Source organism: Zophobas morio, unplaced genomic scaffold, assembly GCF_036711695.1.
Source record: "Zophobas morio isolate AGI-343-1 ecotype UQ-CSIRO unplaced genomic scaffold, CSIRO_AGI_Zmor_V1 ptg000024l, whole genome shotgun sequence".
NCBI classification, from domain to species: domain Eukaryota; kingdom Metazoa; phylum Arthropoda; class Insecta; order Coleoptera; family Tenebrionidae; genus Zophobas; species Zophobas morio.
Genome location: NW_026972129.1, coordinates 1,050,231 through 1,068,914, shown reverse-complemented (window position 1 = coordinate 1,068,914; position 18,684 = coordinate 1,050,231). Strand labels below are relative to the sequence as shown.

Genomic DNA, 18,684 nt, shown 5'->3' with positions numbered 1-18,684 from the left:
TGCAAAGCCAAGCATTCTAGACCGAGCGGAAATTAGAACCCGAGACGCACAGCGTCGACGGCTCTAAAGCGCGAGGTCTAGAAGTGGCTTTACAACCGTGCATGGTTAATATACTATTTTTTTCACTAGTAGAAACCATAAGACAATAAATTGAAAAAATAAAGGTTCAATTTTTTGACGCAACATGATTTTGTTTTGATTTCTAATCAAACTTGATCTAAATTTTCAACACAAAGAAAACCGTTTACACTTGTCCCTGAATTAATCATTTTATCTTCCACCGTCTACCAACTACCATGCGTATAATCAAGTAATGTTAGTAGCACAAATTTACTCATTTTTTAAGAAATAATCACATCAAGTATTTCGTACATAACCTAAAGCTTCTTTTTGAACCTTGGTCTCAAAAGTTGAACTTTGCTACCTCTAAATAAGTCGACATTTGCATGCTTTATGGCTGCTAGTGAAAAAACTAATGTTTTCATTTCTGTGCAAAAAAAAAACGAGTAGATTTTTGCAATGGTTGGCTAAAGACACAATTCCAAGGTTGTCTTAAAATTTATTTTTAGTCTTTTTAGGCTATTTAGTATTGAGCAAAAATCCTCAAAATATGTGTGGAAGTTGATTAAAATGAAGTTTAGTTAAGTTCTAGTACACAAGACCGAATTTACCACCCGTTATATCACCAACCCTTTTTTAAAATCATGACGTCCGTACTACCAGATGGGTATTTCTAATTGTATAAATATTTTTACAGATGGAAAATTTCATCAACTGCCATCAGGAGAACTTCTCATTCACAACTTAGAGTTTAGTGATCAGTTTCCAACATATCGTTGCAGAACTATGCATCGTCTAAGCCGACAAGTCATAGTTAGCAGTCCCGCGAATGTAAGAATTACAGGTAAGTACTGTAACACTGGCCAAGTTGCACAGTTATCTAAATATAAATTCGTATTCTTCATTTTGATATTCTGTTTGAACGTGAGCGTTTAAAAAATTTAGATTATACATTTCTGCAATATTGTTATTTGAAAGTAGATACATATAATATATCTAAAGAGATCTGATTAGTTTCGTCCAAAAATATTATCACTTTCAAAGTTTGTGGAGAGAGGTTGAATTTATCACACTATCATTCTTGAGATTAATAATATAAATTGTTTAGTGTTTGCCACGAATATTTTCCGTAAGGAATAGGGATAGTAAACGAAAAAACGAGAAGACAACAACCAAAAAAGGGTAGATGCTCAAGTCTCGGGCCGAAAACTATAGGCACTAGCGAAAGCGTATATTAAAAGAAAGTTAGCGTATAACTACATAATGTAATAAAAGAAAGATAATTAAAAAAAGCACACAATTACAAAATTAGCTATGAGATTATAACCCCACTTATTAGTAAAAAACTACCAGCTACGATACTAGTGGTTACAAATTAGGAGAAAATTACATTAGCCAATAACATGTGACGTCACGCTGTGGCGGGAACTCAGCGTTTGACAAGCGCCGTGAAACTCCATAAGTGACAATGTTAACATTTTCGCATTTTATTTAAAAGTGTGGGTATTTATCTAGAAAATAAACACGTGGATATCTTCTTTCATTTCTTTTCTGTGTATCAGGGTGCTTTTTTGGCGATTTCAGTTTAAAAAACCATAATAAAAATAAAAATTCAGAACGCTGTTTTGGTTTGAATTCCTCGTCACCCAAAATACATCCGTGTGTTTTAAGCGGTAAATCGGAAATTAATATTTTCGTTTGAAGTTAATGTGACGGGTTTAAGTGAAGGTGTGTGATTTGTTTTTAAAGTGTGGATAATTTAAGTGATTATGCACGATGTCTTTCCGTCAAAGAGAAAAGCAGATATGTATAAAAGTTAAACAATTTAAACGGCGTAGATCCTTATACAATGAGTGCAAGTGATTTTAATTTGTATTTAGACGATTTGCCTACCATAACAACGAATACCATTCTAAACTTTTTTATTTTTGGAATAAGTAAAATAACCCACAATGAAATTCGTGCATTCAAAACTCTAGAGGCATTTATTCAGTTTTCTCTTTTTTAAATGAATGTGTCTTTCAACATTACAACTATTATGAGTGGATTTATTTTGATATCCTAAATTTTATGATGGAACATAATCAGGATGGTCCACATCCGACAAATCTGCCTAAAAGAGCACCAATGTAGTAATTTATTAGAAACTGTAAATCTAATAGGTAGTTACTGTACCTAAAAAAATTGGTCTAAAGAGTTTAGACAGTACTTCCCTCGCTGTCGGAAACTTGACGACTGCATGCCTGTTGTGTTTTTTTTCTCATTACATTTTTGTAGTGGGAATTTAAAAAAAAAATGCGATGACGTCATCAACATTTTTGCAAGGACACGTATATCAGTTGGGATAGATGTAGTGTAATACTAAGAATAAAATTATTATATTCTCAAATTTTCGGGAAAATGAATTGGGTCGTTTTGAATATTGATTTGTAATAATCAATAAAATAACGAGACAATTTACTCACGTATACGTATCAGAGGCAACTGAAAATCGTGTATGTATAAACATTCTTAATTTAAGATGACAAGCGTAACAGCATACGTGAGAGTCAAACAGAGAAACTGTAAACAAAACGACCATCAGTTTTATTGCTTCGACTTCCGCTTATTATATAAAACATTGGGTTTTATTTTAATTCTTGACGGTGAAATTCACAATTGGTTGATTATAAATATGTCTATTTCACATTCGCGGAACCAAGTGAGCGCATAAAACAAATGCAGGTCTGTAATGTTAAAGTCGATGTAAATAAGCGTGCTACCCTTATGTTTCAACCGAGTTTTTCCTTTAACAAATTTTGTGTCTACCAAATTGGGTTGGTTGGGGTGTAATACTAATAATAAGTGTTGCCTTTAATTTAATCAATAAAATAAATTGACTTCATTAATTTTTTTGAACCACCTCTTAAGAAAATCTAAAAAATATGAATGGAATGATAAATCACAAGTACAAACTCATCATATTTTTTGCATTTTAGATAGGATTTATTCAGCAAAATTTAAGGGTGACGTCATCAATTTTTTTAGGAGGGATGAACAAATACATTTTGAACAAAAGTTTACCATGCTTATAATAACTTTAAAATATTCCCAAGATTTCAAAGCATTCGGTTTTGTAATTCCTGATTAAATCGATAAAATAAAATAAATTCACGCCTTCATTAATTTTTTTGAGTCACCCTGCATATGCAAATCCAAAAATATGAATGGAATGATAAACCACAAGTACAGACTCATCATATTTTGTACATTTTAGATACGATTTAATCGGTAAACTTTTGAGCTGACGTCATCAAGTTTTTGGAGGGGATAAGCAAATATATTTTGACTAAACATTTATTATGCTCTTTATAACCTTAAAACATCTGCAAGATGTCAGAGCATTCCGTTTTGTAGTTCCTGATTAGATCAATAAAATATATTTACGCATTCATTAATTTTTTTGAGTCACTCTGTATATGCAAATCCAAAAAATATGAATGGAGTGATAAATGACAAGTACAGGCTCATCATATTTTGTACATTTTAGATATGATTTATTCGGCAAACGTTCGAGCTGACGTCATCAAGTTTTTGGAGGGGATAAGCAAATATATTTTGACTAAACATTTATTATGCTCTTTATGACCTTAAAACATCTGCAAGATTTCAGAGCATTCGGTTTTGTAGTTCCTGATTAAATCAATAAAATATATTTACGCATTCATTAATTTTTTTGAGTCACCCTGTATATGCAAATCCAAAAAATATGAATGGAGTGATAGATCACAAGTACAGACTCATCATATTTTGTACATTTTAGATATGATTTATTCCACAAACTTTTGAGCTGACGTCATCAAGTTTTTGGAGGGGATAAGCAAATATTTTTTGACTAAAGATTTATGATGCTCTTTATAGCCTTAAAACATCTGCAACATTTCAAAGCATTCTGGTTAGCAGATTAAAAATTAAATTTCAAAATGTTGTTTTATAATTTTGATTTTTTTTCCAAAAATCTGGACGTTTCGGGTGAAAAGTCGATTCAGAGTTGTAAACTACATGTGTAGGACTATGTTATTTTATACAATTGAAAACCCATTTACTATGTACAATTTTGAAGTGACGTCATCGCATTAGTGGTGGGGATGATTAGACAAATTTTGGTTAGCGTTTTACCATCTACATGATATTCTTAATATAAGTACAATATTTCACAACAATCGGTCGAGTACTTTCGGAGATTATCTGTCTAATAAAAATCCGGGACGGCAGACGGACAGACGGACGGACAGACGGACGGACAGACGGACAGACGGACAGACGGACAGACGGACAGACGGACAGACAGACGGAAATGGGAGACCTATTTCTTCGTCTTCTAGGGGTCATGCAAGATCGAGAAAACGTAAAAGTAGAGAGTCGGCCGACGGACTCGATTACAATACTTCCTTTGCTTACGCTCGGGAAGTAATAAAATGATCCGAACAAACATAGGAATACTTTACTTTGGCTTCGTTAAATCCACCCGTTTCACGGCTTTTAACCAAAGCTTCGGCCTTTTTTCCCCATCCTGTATATATTTACCTTTATTGTTGCTAATTGCTGAGAAAGGAAAATAAAATTTGTCCGCATTTCTGGTGCTTCGATTCGCGCAACCCACAACAGCATAAAATTTAGGCATTTTCTCCTAAAATACAAAATATTATAATATTAAGATGCTAGTGTATTTAAAAAACATTGATGTACATTAATAAAGAATTAATTTGCAAAACAAATAATATAAGATGCAGCGAAGTTAACCTGTACATCACAATGGAAAATATTATTTTTTAAGCATATTCAAACGTTATGGTGCGTTTTACAGATATCTACACAGTCTAGAAACTGTAACAAACTTACCAGACTATAAAAACACAGTTGACACACTCTCAAATTTAAATGAATTCCGAAAATATTAGCATTGACTCTTATGAGAAAACCGGCTAGTTGTCAAACGCTGCCATCTTGATGACCTCGGATGACGTCAGTGTATTTGGCTAATTCTACATACTATGTCACTAGACCCTTTTTGTGTTTGGTAAATTAATTAAACATAATTAAGCAGTTCGTGGGGATTAAGTATAAACTGTGTCTAGTATATTAATGACTATGTGATTAACAAATAAGATAAATAAGAGGCTTGCGGTTTTACCAAACTAGTATTTAACATTGACAGCTATTAGCCATTAGCTGTAATTAAAATAATAGAATATCAAACGAAAAAAAAGTGCTTGTCGTGATAAATAATGCATAGTAAAAAGAGAAAAACCCATACCAAAAAAATTGGTCGAAAATCATTTTAAAGAACTTTCTCCCCCTGAAGTAAACAGATCCTGCTTCTTTGAAACATTAAAAAATAATTATTTTGAGAAGTTTTATTTATGATAACCTTTATACATTAAAACAGCAACTAATAAATAGCCGCTTAAAATACGACCCCAAATTTTTCTGCTCATTTATTAATTCAAAAAAAGTATCGAATTTTATTCCATCAAGCTTGACTTTTAAAAGCAAAAATCTGTCTACACCTGAGGAAATTGTTGACGCCTTTGTGAATCACTTTGCGCAATCATTCGTGAACAGCAAGTCAATTAATATTGATAAGACAAATGCGAGTCTTAATAAAAATGTTCTTGTAAGTAGTTAAGTAAATCTGTCACGGATGATGTTGTGTACAGAGCTATTAAAAAATTGAAAGATAACATGACAACTGGCCTAGATCAAATATCTGCGTTTGTTCTAAAACACTGTGGTTTCACAAAAACAAAGGTTTTTGTGAAATCTTTAACAATCTCATTATAACAACTAGTACATTTTCCAATAGTAGGTACCAATAGTGTTAGAAAATGCCTGCTGTTTGCATAAAATGTAAGATGTCAATTACCCCTACTGTTACGGAATTGAAATGTGTGGTTTGTAATACATTTTCGCACATCAAGTGTACTGAAATAACAAGAGCTCAGTCTGACGTAATAAAATCTACTGAACGTATAGAATGGAAATGTTCTGACTGCCGCAATATCAACTTTTCAAAGGGCCCTAATAGCACTTGTCATTGTTGTACCACAGTTAAAAGAAATAATCGAGGATACGGCGAAATCAATGGAGTCGCTGAAGGTTCAATTTTATCTGAAGCAAAAAAACTTACTGATGTGAATTTTGAGGAGATAATACAAGAGGTGAATGATCGTCAAAATCCTAAAGCCAATTTAATAATTTACCGATTAATCGAACAATCTGCCCGCTCCCCCTGAGAAAACTGCCAAACATAAGAGTTGCATAACTGAATCTTTAACATAATATGGTTTTATGATTCCGCAATATCAGTGGATTTCAAATGCAGCCGCCTAGGTAGACTCGATGTTTCGTGTCCAAATCCTCGGCCTTTAAAACTTCCTTTCGATAACGCTCAACATGCAGAAAGAGTTTTCTATAAGTTGAAATCTAATCGTACACAAATTTAAAGTGATGAGCAATTCAGGAACATAAAAGTTTCAATGGGTAGGACACCAAGACAGATTGCCTACTTTCGTCGAATCAAAGAAGAATTAAATCAGAGAATTGTGGAAGTGGAGAGGCTAATCTTCGTATCAAGTTTTTCGGTGGTATTCCTAGTACATACTACGAAGATCAATAATTTAACATAGTGTCTACCTACGTTCCAACTGTCTCAACATATTATCAAAATGTGCGCAGTAGTCGGAATAAAGTACATGATTTTTTAATGGTACTAGTGATATGGGCTTTGACATCATTTGTATTGCTGAAACATTGCTAAATGCGGTCTAGGACAATTCGGCGCGGCGGACTTGGTGCGGACAACTTGGCACGACCGACTTGGCGCGAGACATTTTGGCGCAAAGCCAACTTGGCGCAGGGACACTCTGGCGCAAGCCGTCTTGGTGCGAGCCATCTTGGCACGGATCAACTCGCACCAAGAAAAAAATATATATAAATTTATACAAACTGCAGCCGTTCCTAACATGCTCTAACTTTTTATAGTCACCAAAGCGTGGAGGGGTAATGTCGGCTTTTTAATGGACATACAAGCGCTTCGCGCCCTGCACCCCATTACAAACATACTCCTAAGCGTGGAACTTCTTGCTCCGTGGATCATTTAGTTATTGGAATTTGTGCGAATGAAATTCCGTGTATATTTGGTTGTCTACACTTGGCGTAACCACAGATTACGGATACCAGATAGTTCACTCAGCTGTCGGCACTTTGAAGTCGGTGTCCCGAGATTTCAAGCGGTATTCACACTACTACGCACGCTCCACCAAAATTGGTTCGCAAGCTTTGAATTTAAAAGCACGGCGGTCAGAGAAAAATTACAGCGATGATGCAAGGGATGAGGTTCTAAGTGAAGAAAAAACGAACAAAATACTTATTTGCCTTACACAAAATGATTTATGATTATTACAAATGCTTAACATTTCACAATTTCCTCTGAAAAGAATTGCGGACACATGCATCGGCATTAAAAAATTTTAGAGCGTAAAAAACACGTATTCTCGAATATAGTGCTAATAAGAAAGTGGTGTTAAAATTTTTGCATGGTGAATAAACGTAACCTCTTTAACTATACGGCTTAAAGGGTTACCGAAAGTTAGAAGAATTGGAGGGCATAGTTAATGAAATTTGCTGCGCTTGCCTTTCTGAATTTTGTTGTTACAGTTTTCTAATCTACTCGTCTTTATAGTGATCTTCGATTTTTGGTGGTTATTTAAGACTGAAACGAGTTTAAAGGAAAAGAAGGAAAAATGTTTTATTCTCTTATTCATTTACAAAATCAGGCATTATAGACAAGACATATTTACTAAACGATACTATAATACAGTTTAATGCAGGTAGGTATTTATTTAACTAATTTTCTGATTATTTTAAAACTTTTAAAAAATCCCTTCGTAACCAAAAAACGTAGAAATTAATCCTTGTAATGTTATTTATTTCCTGAATTATTACCTAAACTTTTATTCTTATATCTGCTTCATTGTAAATATTATTTTGCGTGTTAATCTGTCGAACCAGTTTCAAAGAGATTTAAAAGTGCTGAACCAATTTTAGTGTCATGCGCACGGAAAATTTGCGGACAGTTACGCCCACAAGTGAACCATCTGGTATCCGTAATCTGTGGCGTAACTAACAGCGTGCCAATCACAGTACGAACTATATAGTTATTTTTGTTACAAGTACCTAAAACATAGTTTTTTGGGACGAATTTTGCTGTTTCCGGACGAGCCGAAGGCGAGTCCGGAATAGCAAATGAGTCCCAAAAAACGTTTTAGGTACGTGTTACAAACAATATTTTTTTGTTCAAGCTCCCAAAACACCTTAAAAACCATTTATAAAAATGACTAATTTTGACAAACGAAGCAAATATTTATTGAAAAGTGGGCTAGTGGGCTGCCACCATAGTAACTACAGTGTTTTGTAAACACGAAAAAACCTGACATTTTTTTGCACAAAATGCAGAATCTCGCACATATTACGGAAAAAGCAAAAGAAATCGTACTGGATTTACTTCCAGCGAAGTCTCGGCAAATGTACGAAAAGGAATATCAAATATGCCTACGATGGACAGAAGAAAAAAAAATTGTAGTAGTAGATGAAGATGTAATGTTAAATTATCTTCATGAAAAGGTAAGTGCCGCCTTTATGTTCAATATTTATAAGCCTTACACATGATTATCGTGATAATTTCCGTATTTTGTTACAGTCACAAGAAGTAAAACCATCTACTCTCTGGTCAAAATATTCAATGATTAAAGCTGTTTTGTCTGTCAAAGAAAATATTGAAATAAACAAGTTTTCCAGAGTCATTGCGTTTTTAAAGAGAAATTCAGCAGGATACGAGCCCACGAAGTCAAAAGTTTTGACACGTCAAGAAATTGACACATTTTTGACAAATGCAGACAATATGAAATATTTATAAATAAAGGTAAGTTTAAAAAATATTCTATGTATCAGATAGATTTATTTTTCATTTTGTAGGTTGCCATTCTTTTTGGTGTGTGTGGTGCATGTAGGCGTGAGGAGCTACATTCACTAAAAATTCAAGATATTGTCCAAAAAGACGAAGAATGCCTAATTATAACAATTCCTGATACTAAGAGCAACATTAAGAGAGTCTTTCCAGTGATAGCTAAATGCAAAGCTGTCAATGGCCTGGAATTATACCAGAAGTTTTTACGATTACGGCCAGAGACAGTTCAACACGATTATTTTTTCATTTGTTATCGTAATGGAAAATGCACTGTTCAACGTGTAGGAATTCATTCTTTTGCGAAAATGCCCTCGGTTGTTGCTGAATTTCTTAACCTGCCCAATCCCAAGGAATATACAGGGCATTGCTTCCGACGAAGTTCTGCATCTCTGGCGGCTGATAGTGATGTTGATTTAATCTCCCTGAAACGGCTAGGAGGATGGAAGTAATTTTTTTGCAATATAGTTATTGTTTTCTTCTAAATAGTAACAAACTTTAGGTCGTCTTCTGTCGCAGAATCATATATAGAAGAATCTGTTGAAAGGAAGAAGAAGATATGCAGACAGTTATTGGGAGAAAAGCAAAACGAACCATCGACTAACACACTATTAGTTACTACTGAAGCTACTTCCACGACATCAAGAGACATCAGCCTGATACCTTCAAGCTCCTCAGGTATTTCGTTTGGACACAACAGTTTTCAGGGAGCTCAAAACTGTTCATTCCATTTTCATTTTGAGAAATAAATATTGTATTGTTGTATCTACTCCTTTAGAATAAATGTGGTTATTTAATTATTGTTTTTACAGTTTTTACTATTCAGTCCCAAAAAGTTGCCATGGCAACTTTTTCGTACTAGTACGAAAAAGACTCATTTTACGGACACTTTTGAATTCCTAAAATAACCATTTTTGCGAGCGTGTACAAAAATATTTTTTATATTATACACGCACCTACTCGCGCTAAAATGGCTTGCGCCAAAGTGTCCATACGCCAAGTTGGCTTTGCGCCAAAATGTCTCGCGCCAAGTCGGCCGCGTTAAATAGTCCCTTTCCGTGCTAAATGATTCTGTCTCTAATTCAGAAATAATATCCCCTCATTTATATCGGTGTGATCGTAATTATAATCAGTTAAATACTTCAAGAGGTGGGGGTGTTCTTTTGGCATTAAAATGCTCTATCACTGTAGAAAATATTGATTTAACTAATCTACTTAATGAACTGATCAATGTTGCAATTGCAGGGTGTAAATGCTATCTAAACAAACTACCATTCTATATACGAGTATTTGTTGTCTATTTTCCAAGAAAACTTTCTCATAATGACTTACTTATATTCTGTAATTATTTTGAAGATAACTTTAGTGGTGATGATAATCTGTTTATAGCAGGAGGCTTTAATATTCCTCAATACACTGTTGATATAAATAACACTCTTGTTCTTACACCTAAGAACTTTAGTAGGTTTTTGAATCTGTCTCACTAGTTATAACATCATCAGAAACTCTAGTGATAAATTGCTAGATTTTGTTTTCTCAAATACTAATTGTAAGGTCGTACATGATTTAATTCCTATCGTTGTAGAAGACTGTTACCATCCACCTCTCTCAGTTTTAGTTGATTTGAAAAGTGATAGCGAAAACTCTTTTCCAAGTAAGTCAATCAGTCTTTTAATTTTCATAAAGCTAATTTTCATTTGCTCTATCAAGAACTTTGTAATGTAGATTGGTCTTTTTTAAGTAATTTCAAGCACATTCACACCATGGTAGAAGATTTTTACAGCTATTTATAGAAAATATTAAGCAAACATGTACCAATATATAGAGCTACTAGCTGACCCCGTGAACTTCGCTTCACCTACAATTTAATTTTGAATCTGCAAAACCGAATGCATTGAAATCTTGCAGATGTTCTAAACATATGATAAGCATAATAAATTTTTATTCAAAATATATTTACTTATCCCCTCCAAAAAATTGATGACGTCAGCTCAAAATTTTGCCAAATGAATCCTATCTAAAATGTCCAAAATAGGATGAGACTATACTTGTGATTTATCATTCCATTCATATTTTTTAGTTTTGCTTATAGGGGGTGTCTCAAAAAAATTAATCGCTGAGTCAATTTATTTTATTGATTGAATCAAGAATTGCAAAACTGAATTTTGAAATATTGCAGACGTTTTGAAGTTACTGTTTGACATGGTAGGTTTTTAATCAAAACATATCTGTTTATCAAGCCCAAAAACTTGATGACGTCATTTCAAGATTTTGCCGAATAAATCCTATCTAAAATGTGCAAAATATCATCAGTATATTTTCGTAATTTATCATTGCATTCATATTTTTTAGATTTGCTTTTACAGTTAGACAGAACGCACTGCACAATTTATGCATAAATAAAAGTTAATTTCCTGAAAAGTTTTCGATATTCCCGCTCCTAATGTGTTGTTCAAACTGAATGCACCTTTTGACGACGTTCCACGTTCATGAAAGTACCATGTTTAGTTAAAATTCACTCTTACAACGATCCTACTCGTTTTATAAGCTGCTTTACAGACAGCTCAATTTCAATTTGTGTCCAGGGAGATACAGTGTTTCCAAGCAGGTACTCAGTACATAGAGTAGATGCTCAGGTACATAAGAGTAATAATGAAGTAGGTACTTCGTACTCCGAATATGAGTATCTACTCAGTTTTATTCATACCACCCAAAATGTCTCGCTTCAATGTTTGATTATGTTGATTATGATCACAACGCTGATCAACTTCCATATCCGAATTACCCATGAAATAAATCATTGCGGTTTGCACCTGAGGTAGTTCGTCGCACAGAATTATTTTCACAGTCAATCAAATCTGTAAATTTTGTCTTGAGAATTTTAAAATATTGAAAACTTCAAATTAAATCCTCGAATAACGGTAAAGTTTGAGGTTTTGTCGAAATCAACAAAGTGAATATAGGTAAATAGAATGGCAGATCAAAATTAATAAGAAACTTTCGCAATGGGTAATTAAATTCACTTTAACCAAGACTTTTCTTAAAATAAACGACGTTTTTTTTTTACGAAAAAACAAAGAACGATTTGAAATGCAATATACTTTTCACAATTGCACGGAAGAATTATTTTTGTATGACACGTCAGTTAGACGACAGGTCCGTCAGAAACGCCAACTATTGAAATTAATTCGAAGTGGCGATTCCCATACAAGGCAGTATGTTGACATTATTGTCTTCCAGAAAGTTCATTGATACATGAACAATATATGGTCGCGCGTTATCTTGTTGAAAAATACCATCTTGTACTTCTTCAAGATAGGGTAACAACACAGGCTCTAGCACGTGGTCAATGTTCCCGGGATGAACACTAGAGATGACTGGCTTCCAGTACATATTGCGCCCCATATCATCACTCCTGGTGTTAATCCTGTATGGCACCTTTGAATGAAGTCCGGATTGCGTCGTTCCCCTCTCGGTCTTCTGACAGGCATACGTCCATCTAATTACCACATACAGAACCTGGATTCGTCGCTGAAGACGAGACTATTTCATTAATGGTCCCAGTGCTGTCTATCATTACACCATTGTCGTCTGGTAGCCTTTTGCTCAGCCGTCAATGGGAGTCGAAAATACTGCCGGTAAGAATGAAGCCCCAAAGTCGCAGTGCGACGATAAATCGTGCTTCTGCAGATCGGACGTTTAAGTGGTCTGTCAATTAATGTTTACTGCCTCGGCGAGTTCGAAAGGACTTTATATGGCCAAGCGTCTAAGAAGACGATCTTCACGTGGTTGTAAGACTCTAGGACTACCACTATCTCTGCGGCCTGTTTCTTTGTGTTCCTCAAACCATGCCCGACAAGCCCTTGTTGTCACGTTACGATTTAAGTGTGGCCTAATTTCGAGAAGTGATAGCCCAGCTTCTTTCATGCCTACAATTCACCTTCTCTCAAAGGGGGTTAATTTAAGGTAAGCTTTTAAGGTAAGCTGGATTTCTTAGCCTTCCAGGCATTGCCTACACCTTTTCTCACTCGAACCAAATTACAACGACCGATTAATTGTTCTGACTATACCCAGAATCTTCTAAACCAGCAACGTCAAATAATTGTCTTTTGTTAAAAAAAAGACAATTTTGTTAAAAAAAACAAAAGACAGGCTTTTCTGCTTGCCACCACTTTTTGATACATTGATAAGCGTACAATGAACTTTCATATAACATACAAAACCTGTAATAAAAAGTACTCCTTTTGGGTGTTGCGCTTTTTTTGAGATGTAGTGTGTATCCTCATGTGAGAAACTTTATTTCAGTACAACAACATGGTTTTATTGACAAACGCTCAACTGTCACAAATCTGGCATATATATCTCAATTTATTGCTTTTAATTTAGTGGATGTAATATATACAGACTTTTCAAAAGCTTTTGACCGCATTGATCACAAAATTTTAAGAACTAAGATTGGAGCATTATTTGATATTACAGGTTTGGTTTTACATCTTTTGAAATCATATATTTTTCACGAGTATGTCTTCTACAATGGTTTCTCTTCTTTTACATATGAAAAACATTCCGGTGTGCCTCAAGGAGCCAATCTTGGGCCGTTATTGTTCATAATGTTTATTAATGATTTACCAACTATATAAAAATGTTCAATCCTACTGTATGCTGATGATGCCAAGTTATACCTGGTGTCTGGAAAATGGCGGATTAACTCTCCGCTACGCTCTTAACAATCAATTAGTGAGTCTGGGAAAAATAGTAAAAAGATCCTTCTCACATTTTGGTGTTTATAATGATTTTAAAATTGGTTCTTTTGCTACTTTTAACAACTAAACAGTACATTCATTATTACAATAACTAGTAATAAAACTTTTAGTTAATATTTATCTCGCCCACGACGATGTTTAATTACCATTTCAGTTACAATGTACAAAGATATTGTTAGTGCCTCTGGCGGGGACCTGTTTCACCCCTCTCTACCCGTAAGGGTGGGAGCCAGGACCACCACCACCTTGAAACACAGGGAACATTATTCATCCATTCATCATTCACTCTTCAAGCACTCTTCAAGCGATTAACATAGTCTTTATACTCAATCTCTGGACCTAACGGTCATAATATCATACTCGCTCTAGAACACACTTGTTATTTGTTTAATAAAACTACAAAACGACTGTCCGCTGCTCTTATTCATAATCCATCAAACTTAACATGGTCCTTCGAGCCGGATCAGCGACAGAAAATCAGTAACAGTGATAAGTGATAAGTGTAGTTCGATAAATCATCATCGCTTGGAATTCAACATTCCACCTAAATCATCAAGTATTCAAAAATCGGTAACGGCCGCGAGTGCAGTGCAAATCATCGAGGGTCATTCATCAAGAAACTCAGGTAGGCTTTAGTTTTGTCCATTTTGCGTAGTGCATTATTCTCGTACTGACGATGTCGAATAACGAATCTCTCTGGAAATTTACCGTTCTTGTTAACGATATACATTCACATGCGGAGTTCATCTCGGAAGTCACAAACCACCAAAAAATAGGCGAGTTAAGATGCAGGTTGGAAAATTTGAAACGGGTACAATCTAACGTACAAAATCTTATAGTTGAACATAAATCGGAAATCGTGGTATTTTTAGATGACACGAGTAGCAAAGAATCTAACAAACCTGCAGTTTATAATCTAGGACCCGTGCAAAGCTATATCCAGGAAATATCGGAATTATATACTGCTCTAATCAAAAAAGCCGATTTGTTGTATCATCTTCCTTTCCCGAATTCGTTTAACGTAAATACCAACAATATTCATCTCGAAAAACGTTGTGAAAATCTAAAACCCATAAAAGTGGACAACATGCTAAATGGAGAACCCATTAAACTTCATAAGACTACCAATGCTCGAGTTAATGTGCGGTTTACCCCTGCACTATTCATTAAGTATAAAACTATCGATAACAAAAAAGTCATTATTTCAGAAACGCATAAGTTAATACCGAATTCTCACAAATTATTATCAAATTCAATATCCAACAAACCGAAAAATCATCCTGATAATAATTCTTGCAACTCTGTGGGCATGTCCCAAACTAAGATAGATAGCACATCCAATCCAAAATCAGACACCGCGTTAGTTCCAGTAAAAAATCCTACAGATAATTTGAAAGATTGTAGCTCATTATTGGATATCTGTAAGCAATGTGAATCCAAAACCAAATATTTGGGTAAATCATTAAAATTAAACAAGGTACAAGTAAGCAATAATCAATCAATCCCGTGTTTTATATGTTCTCAAATGCACAACATATTCAATTGTACAAATTTTTTAAGTTTAACGCCCAACGATAGAGTGGAACAAATAAAGAAAATGAATCGTTGCTTCAATTGTTTAAAAAGTAATCATGTCGCGAAAAATTGTTACATATCAAGGCGTTGTAAACAATGTCATAAGAAGCACCACACGCTTTTGCACACAGAAACAAACAATAACCTTCCCAAAAATGAAATCAGAAATAAACCAGATGAGGATTCCGATAATCCTGAAGACATGTAATTTAGCTATTCCTTCTGATGTACTTTTATCCACCGGTTTGATTCGCGTAATGGGCCATTCAGGTAAAGTAAAAGAATGTCGCGTTTTCTTGGACATCGGGAGTCAATCTCAATTCATCACCGAAAATTTGGGCAAGGCTTTGGAATTACATATTCATAGCATCGAAACGTCAATCGTAGTAATTCTTGATAAGAAAAAACATTCAGAAAATGCCGAACTTAAAATACAAAATCATTTTATGAAAAATTCACCGGCGCTTCAAAATACCGCGCTGGGGTTGATTCTTAACGGCAGTTTTGGGCATTTAAGAAATTCCCGTCATCACAAGATTAGTTTGAGCAAAATCATTTCGCATTTCTTGGAAGTTGAAACCGTCAAAACCGGAAGCAGGTTATTAAGCAAAGGTTTTAAAACCTCTCTTTGTGCAACCCCTTTTCAAAATACCACCGGCCATTCACCCGATGGTCGTTTCGTAATTAAACTCCTCTTCTCGGAAAACCAGCCACAATTAGAGAATTCCGTAAAAATGCACCCAAAGTGGCTATTATCAGTCGAGAGAAAGTTGGGTCCTTCCACAGTCCCTTATTTCGAAAATCCACTTCAATTAAGAAATTCCCGAGAAGGAGTTCTCCAACCGTTATTGTTCGCAGTGGGTCGTAATCATAAACTTACCGAGGGTTTTATTGTCTTTCTAAGGAAGTACCTAGACCTTGTACACCTGAAGGTACTTAACGAAAATTCGTTAAATAATACTATTTACCTGCCACACAATTGTGTTTCAAATCCCCACGTTTCTTCCAATAAACTCTGCGAGGTTGTTGACCGTTCAAATCTTAGCTCAAACAATTTAAGCCTAAATGACAACTTATTAACCGGCCCCGTTTTTCAACCCGAACTTTTAACTACTTTAATTCATGTCCTCACATGTGACATATCGAAAATGTACCCGTGCGTTTGGCTTCACTCTGACGACCGCAATTATCAAAAAATCATGTGGCTAGAATCTCCCGAACTTCCCATCAAAACGTACCGATTCAAAACAATAACGTATGGTCTAACATCTTCGTCTTATCAGGCCATTTTTTCTTTAGCACATAATCTAATCAATCATTGTTTTTATGGCGATAAGGCATTGGTCGTTTCAAATTCTATAGTCAAATTAATCGAGCCCAAAGACGAGTTAAAGACCGTTTCAGCGAAGCGAAGTTCCAAGATAAGTAAATGGTCGTCTAATTGTCCCGATATACAAGAATACGCTCAGGCTACATCCAAAAGTAATCGTTTAATAACTGACAAAGAACATAACACTAAAACTTTAGATATCAGGTGGGATAACCAAAAAGAATCGTTCTTATATGCAGCATTCAGTAGTCAGGACGTCACAAATTTCGTAGGTACTAGGCGCAACCTAAGCAAATTGCTATTAGGGAAAGAATTTCAGAATAAGCTAAAACCAGAAAATATCAAATGGAGTTTAATTCCCCGGCGTGGGCCCAATTTTGGTGGTTTGTGGGTAGCGTGGATTAAATTCGTAAAAACTCACATCCAGCGCGTTATCGGATACAACCATCTAACGTAGGAGGTGATGCATGCGCTTTTGGTCAGGATTGAAGCTGTCCTGAATTCGCACCCTGTGACGCCGCTTTCCAGCGACGTTACTAATTCAGCCGCACTGACTCCGGGCCATTGTCTTGTTGGCCATCCATTGACAACTCCAGTAGAAAAGGAATACACTACTATTCCTGTCAACATCCTTTCCCGTTGGCAATTGGGTGAATCCTGTCGCCAACATTTTTGGAAGCGCTGGTCCGCGAAATATCATACGACGCTGCAGGGGAGATCCAGGCGGAAAACCCCCTCAAGAAACGTTCCCGGCACTGGAGCTCTGGTACTACCGATCAAAGAGGACAACCGGCTCCCGTTGCAGTGGCGATTACGACCAATAGTGCAAGTGCATCGCGGAAAAGACGATCTTGTTCGCGTAGTGTTTGTGCAGTGTCGAAATTGCATCATAAAGTGCGCCAATTCGGAAACGGCATTTCCATGTACTAATTCGGGTTCTGGTTATCTGTTAACTCATTACATACACACTATTTTAAATAAAGTTTGTCCACTCGTATTGTACCTGATAAAGAGTTGTAAATCTCTCTTTCAGGTAAGTAATATTCATTCTTATTGTATGTGGGCAAGTGTTGTAAATCGCTATTCTTAGTTTATTGCCCATATTGTATAATCACTGTGAATCCATTCTATACAATGTTAATTGTAGTAAATCTTATTCATGTATTCTCATTCGAATTGATCATTACGATATCATGTTATCACTCTAATATTCTATTATTTTGGTATTAAAACAATGTAATTGTTTCAAGGCGGGGGGTATGTTAGTGCCTCTGGCGGGGACCTGTTTCACCCCTCTCTACCCGTAAGGGTGGGAGCCAGGGCCACCACCACCTTGAAACACAGGGAACATTATTCATCCATTCATCATTCACTCTTCAAGCACTCTTCAAGCGATTAACATAGTCTTTATACTCAATCTCTGGACCTAACGGTCATAATATCATACTCGCTCTAGAACACACTTGTTATTTGTTTAATAAAACTACAAAACGACTGTCCGCTGCTCTTATTCATAATCCATCAAACTTAACAGATATGTTTGTGTTGTTTTTGTAATAATTTGATAAAATTCCATTTGACAACAATGTCAAATATAACACTATCTAATTTAAAAAAAATCCGCTATTTGTTAGATGAAAAAGCTCTTTCAGATGTTGAGACGACTTTTTTATCCCTTGAGTGATCCACATATTGTTGGTTATTTTATTATTAGTGTATTTTACTTTTTGTGGAAATGTTGCCTCAAAGTTTATATTTATAACTCGCATGAAATTCATTAAACTGCAAATCGATATCACAGTAATCCCCGTTTGTCAATGAATCATACCAATTCTCTTGAGTTAGTAAATTTTTAAATTTATTTATGTTATTTATATTGTTAGTCTGTCTATATTTTACCTTGTTTTTATTTTCAGAATTATCTGTAGTTCCGTGATATATTTCTACTACCT

The 18,684-nt window shown here is 35.1% G+C and overlaps 1 protein-coding gene across 16 annotated transcripts in view; it reads left to right on the top strand.

Annotated features, from left to right (window-relative positions):
- Dscam2 (Down syndrome cell adhesion molecule 2) overlaps window positions 1-18,684 on the top strand; it is a 956,598-nt gene that overhangs the window by 66,033 nt on the left and 871,881 nt on the right. For all 16 annotated transcript variants that reach the window (XR_010281598.1, XM_064064644.1, XM_064064647.1 and 13 more), the window contains exon 4: window positions 758-904. Coding sequence is in view for 15 of the 16 variants with exons in the window: in XM_064064644.1 (XP_063920714.1) it covers window positions 758-904 (147 nt within the window). In the remaining variant the exon portion in view is untranslated. The remainder of the gene's footprint in view (window positions 1-757; window positions 905-18,684) is intronic.